General features: G+C 56.7%; 1 protein-coding gene across 8 annotated transcripts; it reads left to right on the top strand.

Moving 5' to 3' along the window:
- Window positions 1–823: 823 nt before the first annotated feature.
- On the top strand, window positions 824–8,251 carry TAGLN2 (transgelin 2). 8 transcript variants are annotated; one of them, XM_063624981.1, is made up of 5 exons: window positions 824–920; window positions 5,781–6,032; window positions 6,527–6,701; window positions 6,986–7,088; window positions 7,421–8,251. In XM_063624981.1, exons 2-5 carry the CDS (start codon window positions 5,853–5,855, stop codon window positions 7,560–7,562), a joined length of 600 nt encoding a protein of 199 aa, XP_063481051.1. In that variant the 5' UTR covers window positions 824–920; window positions 5,781–5,852; the 3' UTR covers window positions 7,563–8,251. The 8 variants fall into 8 exon arrangements, with proteins under 8 accessions (XP_063481051.1, XP_063481048.1, XP_063481045.1 ...); XM_063624978.1 differs by having other exon boundaries at window positions 825–920; window positions 5,825–6,032; XM_063624975.1 differs by having other exon boundaries at window positions 868–1,032; window positions 5,825–6,032.
- The last annotated feature ends 426 nt before the right edge of the window (window positions 8,252–8,677 follow it).

Here is an 8,677-nt window from a genome sequence, read left to right as displayed (position 1 = left end):
GGTGGGACTGGAATATAGGGCTGTATAGGACTCGGGGAGGGAACGGAGAATAGAAAGGTTGGACAGGACTGGATATTGACATCCTGGAATCTCAGGTCAAGGGAGGACTCTATCATGTGTGCAGAACTCCACCCCGGGGGACTCTGTTCAATTGAAGCCTGAAAGGATGGGGGGCTCTTTCTCCACCCCTGAACTGTGCTGTCCTCCACCCTCAGAGACAAAAGAACCCCGGCCAGCCTCCTCGCGCTGAGGTCTCCCGCTCTGATCCCTCCAGGATTTAGGAAGAGATACCAGGTCGTAGAAAAGGAGATGAAAGGCAGGGAGAAGTCAGGTCTGAACCCTGGGTCCCAACACCGAACACACCCCTAGGGCCCTGGGCAGAGTGACCTCACTGTTAGTCCCTGTCCAGGCTTGAAGTAAGAGGTGAGCAAGATCACGTGGGGGTGCTGTCCCGGTCTGCAAGTCCCAGTCCTATCATACACTAGTCAGTTGGGGTCGGGGGAAGGCCTTCCTGTGCCTCCGTTTACCTTGCCAGCCTCTAAACTAGGAGGCTTCTTCCCACATAAACACGCCCACAGTCTAGCTAACTTTCTAGGCAGAAAGTTTCCTACTGGGGCACAAGTCTATGGGCTCCCGGTGGAGGCTGAGGTACTCACGGGTGGAGACCACTGCAGCTGCCTTCGTAGGTTCAGACTCCCCGAACCTTTAACCCTTGCTCTGGTCTACTGTCCCTCCCTCTCAAGCAGTCCTCCCTCCTCCTGCGCTGCGGCGCCTTTAAACCTTCTTGGCCCTTGCCCCGCCCCGGGTCCGCCCCGTCTGAGGCGGGACCCTCCAGAAAACCCCCGGCTGGGCAGGGCGCACCACTTGCAGCTGCAGCCCTTGCCTTGAGTGAGTGCGCCGCTCTCCAGCCCGCTTGAACGGTGAGCAGGTCCGAGGGACGGGGGTCGGGGGCATGTGCGTGGTCTGTAGAAAGCAAGAAGCCAGCGCTTTGGACTTGCTCCAGCGAGCTCGTGGATCAAGGGCTGGCATCAGGCAAGGGTCCGGTGACTACTTTACCCCGCCCCGTGCTGTCAGGTCCTGTCCCCAAGCCCTGACCCGACATTGTTGGACGATGAGGTCAGGCGAGGTTAGCCCATGCATAGACAGGGCGTCCGTCCGCAGCAAGGACTCAGGGACTGAGCCCCACCCGCGGGCTCCATCGCTGAGTCCTCACTGGGGCGAGGGGAAAAAAGGGCGTCTGACTTTAGCTGGCTGGCCCCGAGTGACCCCGGGTCGTGGCGCCGGCCCTGGGCCAGCTCGTGCTCCTGGGCTTTCCCGCTCGACCCTTCACTTCCTGGTTCCAGGAGCACGTGTGGGCACTGCGTGCCCTCTGAGTCCCCAAGGCCGCCCTTTTCATTCCTGTTCCTGCTAGCTTGCTATTCTGGGGACTTGAGATTACGGGCTGGAGCTAGGGGGCTCTGCATGGGTCGCACGGTGACCTTCTGTGAAGCTCCAGTCATCTCTATGACGGTCCCCTGACCTCGGGGGTCTGGGTGCTGCAGCCCTGACTGCGCCCCGGGGTGCCCTGTGTGAGGTTGTGGGGGTGGTGGTGGCTGCTTTTACCCTGCCCGAGCGCCGCTGCCCCCACCGGGTGCCCCCTGCTGCTGGGAAAGCTGGTGGTGGCCGCGGGCGGGCGGGCGGGCTGCCCAGACCACTGCGTCACCCCAGCGGCGGGAGGGCGGTGGGTGACTCATCTGCTGTAACGGCCCAGGGTGTGGTCGTGGGGGTGGGGGGCGGCGGCTGGGAGGCCGGACCTGCAGGACCGGAGGTGGACTGCCGCCTCCCCCCGCGCCCTGTGCCTCCTGGGGCTACCTGGAGCCGGTGTCCTGGGAGTTCTGTGAGCAGTTGGTATCTGTGGGGCAGAGAGAAACGGGGTGAGAGTGGGGATGGAGTGTGGGATCCGATGTAGAAGACCTGCGGCTGGGACGGGGCTCCCCCAGTGTTCTCTTTGACTCCAAAGCACCAGACAGCAATAACTGTCTACCTCCAGCCCCCTCCCAGTTTCTCCTCCCCACTGCAAGGGGCAGACCTACAACTGCAGAGGAGGCCAAGGCAGGGCGGGCCCAGTAGGGCCCTACCATTCCAGAACCAACAAATAGGTTTTGTCCGACCGCAACTCCCTCCCTCACCCCAAGGCCTCTGCCCCTGTCCCCCACCCCGGGATTGGCCCCTAATCCTTTCTTCATTGCATTCCTTCTCCCTCCAGAATTTTCAGCTGTGGGTTCTCTAGCTCAGAACACTTTCCCTTCCCAGGGGATTTCTTCTCCTGAACGACTACTTCCTGAGTCCGCTTCTTCACCCCAGCACGGGTCATTTCCTATCTTCCCCCACACGCTATCCATCCCCACTATAGCTGTCTCCTGGAAGAATCCCTTGCACCTGGCTACACCCGAGCACTGCTGGGACGATCCCACTTCTGCTCCCGTGCTCACAGCCTGCTCACCACAATGTCTGTGTTGAGAGGGTGTTTCTGCCCGGAGCCCCCACCCAGCCTCCAACACTGTTTGGTACACAGAAGCCATGGCAACGGCCCCCACCTCATCCCCTCCTCCCACGCAAGCCTTGGAGCTTCCTGTTTGTGTAGCCTCAGCTTTCTCTTCTGCTCCTGACTCTCGGTGGTGAGGGGCTGCCCTACGGTGGTTCCCTTAATTGTGGGCCGCCCCTCATCCTTGCTGCTGCTGTGGCACCTCGCTCTGTGGGCTGGTGCCCTCACTGTGCTGCTCTTTGAGAACAGTCCCTGCCCCAAATCTGAGTTGGGAAGTTCTCCTGTGTTCCATCTGCACGGTGGATGGAGAGTCCCTTTGTCTTCCCAATTAAACACCCTAGCCAAGAACCCTGAAGTCCTCCCTGCCCCCACCCATGTCCGCCTTTTCTTTGGCTTTGGCTTTGGTGAGGTAAGCTTCCAGCCCAGGGTCTGGGTGGGGCCGAGTGCCTTGCATGGCCCCTCCCCGTTTCCCGCCTATTGTAACTCCAGGGTGAGGGTGAGGGTTGTTCTCACAGCTGCAGTAGCGCTAGGGTTTAGGTTGCTCCCTGCCAGCCCATCCCCCAGGTTGTTCAGCTGTCACCTTCCTTTGGGGTCCCCAGCTCTGGGGGTCGCCCACACCTGTCTTCCAGCTGGCATATCTCTTCTCACCCTGGTAGGCAACTTGCTTACTGTTTTCTTTATGTTTGAGGGAAGGCAGGGGCAGGTCCCCTGGGTGTCCCTAGGGTGGGCCTTCCCAGCTCCAGCAGCCGCAGCCCATCAGCTCCTGCCTGCCCGTGGGGGTGGGGAGGAGAAACAGCTGCTGGCCAGGCCTGGCCTGGTTGGAACTGCCCCTTCTCAGGACTCCGCCCTATGGCTCTGGCACCTCAGAGCTTGAGGGCAGTGGCCCCAGAGTGGAGCAGATACACTGCAGCTGGAGGCCGCGACCCTGCCAGCTGTGTCCAGGCCCCAGCGTTGGGCGGTGAAGGGGGTTCCTCAGCATCCACTTTCCACCCAGTGGTGGGTCTGGGAGGCCAAGTTTGTCCTGCCTTGGGGGTTGGGGGGCACTGGAAGGGTCTGGCTTCAGGCCTTTCTCTCTGCTCTTAACCCCGGTGTCTAGGTTAGTCATTCTCCTGCCCTTTCTTTACCTGTTCCCTGGTGATCCCCGAGCCTCAGGCCGCTTGGTCCCTGGAAACAGCCCTGAGCACAGCCACTCCCAGGAGAGAGGTCTGGTACTGGGCTGCGGAAAGGGGGCTTACTGGTGGTAGTAGCTCTTAGCCCCTTCCTCCTCCTGCCTGTCTTCCAGCCATTCCCCTGTGCATCAGAGGTTAGAGTTTTCTATGGCAGAGTGGCCGCTGGGGAGGGCAGGGATGCTTCTCTTGGTTTCTCCTCAGAACTCAGCCACCCCACCCCGCCTGCCTTCCCCCAGCTGATGGTGTGTGTGCCTGGCGCTGTGGGTCGGGGCCCAGACTGACATTTATCCGGCCCAACTTTCGGGCTGGGGGAAGTGGAGGGGGCGGGTTGCTCTTAATGAGGTTTAAAAATAACTGATTTAGGGGAGGATCTGCCGGAAATGTGCAGCTTGATAAGCTGGGGTAAAAAGGAGCAGCCATGTTGGAGTCGGGACGGGAGGGACTGACCCGAAACACAGCCTCTGCGGCCGAGAGGTGTTGAGGGTTTGAGGCAGGCTGGTCCCCTTGTATTTCGCAGAGCCCCAAGGTCCATTAAGAGGGGGTGGTAGGATTGTTTAACCTGGGTGTGTGGGAGAAGGGGAGCTGGAGTGACTTCATCCCTGAAGGCCAGCCTGGGCTGGAGCCAGATGTGGTTAGAAGGGGTGGCTCTCTTTCCTCCCCTTGAACACAGATGCCCATCCTGGGGGTCCCCTTTCGTGAGCAGCCTGACGGCTAGCTCTGTTTCGGAGAAGAGAGAAAAGCCAAACCAGGGTAGGGATGGGACAGAAAATGGGGACTGTGGCCCGTTCTTGGTTCTTGGCTCCCCTTGGCATCCATAGCATGCCCGGGTCTTGCTCAGCCCCTGAGTGTCAGACCCAGGTGGTGAGTGTGGTGGGAACACACCGCCACAGTGAGGTCCGCCAACTCAGGCCATTGGTCGGGAAACCACCCAGTTTTTGCTAATCAAGGTCCTCCAACGAAGTTAAAGAAACCCTCCTGTGTATTCCCCATCTTGCCTTCTCTTCCCCAGGTTTCTCCAAAAATATCACCCAGGGCTCCTGTATTAGTTTCCTATTTCGCTGTAACAAATTGCTACAAGCTTAGTGATTTAAAGCAACACAAATACAGCATCTTACAGTTCTACAGACTTCAACAGGGGTCTCACTGGCTAAAATGCAGGTGTTGGCAGGGCTGTGTTCCTTCTGGGGGTTTTGGGGTGAATCTATTTCCTTCCGTTTTCTGGCTTCTGGAGGCCACCTGCATTGCTTGGTTCATGGCCCTGTGTGACTCTGACTTCTACTTCCATTTTTTTTGTTGTTGTTGTTACTTCTCCCACTCTGACTCACCTATCTCCCACTTTCAGTTAGTAAGGCCCTTGTGATTACATTGGCCTCATTTAGATGATCCAGGATAATCTCCCCATTTCGAGATCTTAATCACATCTATGAAGTCCGTTTTTGTCATATAAGGTAACTATCCACAGGTTCTGGGAATTAGGACATGGACACCTTTTGGGGGGGGCATGATTCTGCCTGTCATAGTTCCTAGAAGGGAAAGTCGAATTTGTTTTTATTGCCTGGTTTCTCGTAGGAAATCCGATTTGCTTGCTGAAATCCCTCAAGGACCCATTCAGGCCTACCTCTTCCAGAAAGCCTTCCCAGGCTGCTTCTGCCCATCTGCTTCTTTTAACTCCTACAACATGTGATCTGAACTGTGCACTTTAGTATTCTTTGTGTTCAATCCTTACCTGTTCATATGTACTCACTTTGTCTCCCTGATGGCACTGTGGGCACTTGAGGACCAAGGACTTCTATCTCTTTCACAATCCCTAGCACAAATAGTAGGTGCTCAATTAAAATCCAGTGGTTTGCACCAACCTAGATGGCTAAAAAAAAGCAAAGAAAACCCAGAGGTTGAGGGAGGGTAGATCCAACAGTTTCCTAAGCTGTTCCACATTCCTCCTCCTCTCCCCAAATCATTCTCTTTCCCAGGGCTATAAAGAGCAGGGTTGCATTTGGTAACAGTTCTGGTCCTCGTCCTTGGGGCTCAACCTGGGGGAAATGGCGTGTATCCCTGCAGGCAGAATTCCTGAATTTCCCCCTCCCCAGGCTGCAAGGTGTTGACCAAAGGCCCGGGTGTGTCCTCTCCCTAGCTCCCGGCAGCCACCACCACCCATTGGAATGGCCAACAGGGGACCTGCATATGGCCTGAGCCGGGAGGTGCAGCAGAAGATTGAGAAACAATATGATGCAGATCTGGAGCAGATCCTGATCCAGTGGATCACCACCCAGTGCCGAAAGGATGTGGGCCGGCCCCAGCCTGGACGCGAGAACTTCCAGAACTGGCTCAAGGATGGCACGGTGAGAGCCAGGCCCCACTGGCTTGGAAGTGCAGGGCGAGCAGGACTGGGTCCAGTGGACTGGGGATTGTTTAACCTGAAGAGGGGAAGATTGAGGGCACACATGTCCCAGCCTCTTCCTCAGTCTGAAGGTCTTTGTCAAGGATGTGAGAGGGCGCATGCTTTCCTCCCTTCCTGTGGAGTGGAGGGTAAGGGTGAATGTGCCTCCCAGGCAGTGGAAGACTGAGGTGACACTGAGGAAGAATGTCTCTAAGGAAAGAACTGTGGGAGGGTGTATTAGCAAGGAAAGACTAAACACTGGCTTTTCACTCTGGGCCTGGAGGCAGGAAGCTGGCAAGAAGGACTGTGAGGCTTACTCTGGTGAAAGAGTCCAAGCTGTCTTCAGGCAAGACAGGAGCCTCTTCGGTTCATTGTCTCTGGTTCTAAGGGTGGTGCACGCTGAGCTGTGATAGGTAGGCATATTCTCACCTTTCCACCCCTGCTGTCCTCATCCAGGTGCTATGTGAGCTCATTAATGCACTGTACCCCGAGGGACAGGCCCCAGTAAAGAAGATCCAGGCCTCCACCATGGCCTTCAAACAGATGGAGCAGATCTCTCAGTTCCTGCAAGCAGCTGAGCGCTATGGCATTAACACCACTGACATCTTCCAAACTGTGGACCTCTGGGAAGGTGGGACAGGGCCAGGAGCTGGGTCCTGTCGTCCAGGAGGCCAGAGATTGGGCTGGGCCCTCTTGACCAGGGAGAAGGGGCTGTTTTCTGGCTCCCTGAAGAGAAAGAGGGGTGTGTTTGTGTTCCATGGAGCACTTGGTCATATTGGAGGCTGGAACGGAGAAGGGTATGGAAATGAAGAGTAAAAATAATTAGGAAGCCAGGCCTGCTGACTTAGCGACAGAGGCGGAACCCTGGCATCTAGGACACTGCAGGGGCTGACACATTCCCATTCTCCTTCCCAGGAAAGAACATGGCCTGTGTGCAGCGGACGCTGATGAATCTGGGTGGGCTGGCAGTAGCCCGGGATGATGGGCTCTTCTCTGGGGATCCCAACTGGTTCCCTAAGTAAGTATTGCTGGGACAGCCGCAGGGTCCAGCAGGTGCATTGCTTCTGCCCAGTCCTGTCCCTGGGAAATAACTTATCTCAGTAGCAGCTGTCCCTTTACAAAGCGCTTTCAGAAAATTCCTCATCTCACTTAATCCTCGCAACACCCTCTGAGATGGCAAATGACTGTCCCTTTGGACAGATGAGGAGGTGGCTTCAGAGAGCTTATGGCTCTCAAGGGCAGAGCTGGCACCAGCCCTTGAGCCAACAGCAAAGCCTGTGCTCTGTCCAAGGAAGGGATTTACTAGGGCAGCCTGTGATCTCCTCTAACCACCACTCCCTTGTCACCCAGGAAATCCAAGGAGAATCCTCGGAACTTCTCGGATAACCAGCTGCAAGAGGGCAAGAACGTGATCGGATTACAGATGGGCACCAACCGCGGGGCATCTCAGGCAGGCATGACTGGCTACGGGATGCCACGCCAGATCCTCTGATCCCACCCCAGGCCTTGCCCCTGCCCTCCCACGAATGGTTAATATATATGTAGATATATATTTTAGCAGTGACATTCCCAGAGAGCCCCAGAGCTCTCAAGCTCCCTTCTGTCAGGGTGGGGGGTTCAGCCTGTCCTGTCACCTCTGAGGTGCCTGTTGGCAGCCTCTCCCCCGTGCTTACTAATACATTCCCTTCCCCATACCCATCAAAACTGGACCAACTGGCCTCTTCCTTTCTCCTGGGACCAAAATTTAGGGGCCTTGGTCCCTCATCGCCATGCCCTGGCCTGTTCTGTCTCTTCTTTTTCCCCCTGGCCTGTTCTGTCTCTGAGCTCTGTGTCCTCCGTTCATTCCATGGCTGGGAGTCAGTGATGCTGCCTCTGCCTTCTGATGCTGGACTGGCCTTGCTTTTACAAGTATGCTTCTCCCACAGCTGTGGCTGCAGGAACTTAATTTATAGGGAGGAGCCTGTGGCAGCTGCTGCCCCAGCCACAGCTGCACTGACTGTGCTCACCACACATCTGGGGCAGCCTTCCCTGGCAGGGGCCCTCGTGGCTTCTCGTTTTCCATTCCCTTCACTGTGGCTAAGGGGTGGGATGAGGGGATGGAGAGGGAGGGCTGCCTACCATGGTCTGGGGCTTGAGGAAGATGAGTTTGTTGATTTAAATAAAGAATTTGTCATTTTTCAATGGACTCTGGCTGTGTCTGGGGCCACTGTACCACTGTGGGGAAGGGAGGAATACTGGGCAAAGTGCAGTGAGTGATACAGGAAGGAGGGTAGAGATGAGAGGTTGCAGTGCTAACCCCTGTCTTCAGTTTCCTCCCCATCCTCATTCTCACTTGCTTTGGGGGGTGGTGTAGGTTGGAATTAAGAGGGGACAGGACCTCACAGCTGAATACAGACTACGTATGCAGTGTCCACAGGGAAGTAAGTCCCTTTCTAGTCAATGGAATTGGGTAATCCTGCCTGCTGCCTTTGGCTGGGTCTGCCTCTACAACCGGAACAGCTTCTCAGTCACTAGGAGGGTGGGGCTGGCTGCTGGCACAGCCATCAGTCCTGGCAAGTGAAGCTGTCTCCAGGTGAGAGGTCCCTCAGGCAGGCTTGGGGTGAGGTG

Source organism: Symphalangus syndactylus, chromosome 12 (genome assembly GCF_028878055.3).
Source record: "Symphalangus syndactylus isolate Jambi chromosome 12, NHGRI_mSymSyn1-v2.1_pri, whole genome shotgun sequence".
NCBI lineage: Eukaryota > Metazoa > Chordata > Mammalia > Primates > Hylobatidae > Symphalangus > Symphalangus syndactylus.
The sequence above is the reverse complement of the archived record's forward strand: the minus strand, read 5'-3'. Positions and strand labels throughout refer to the sequence as shown.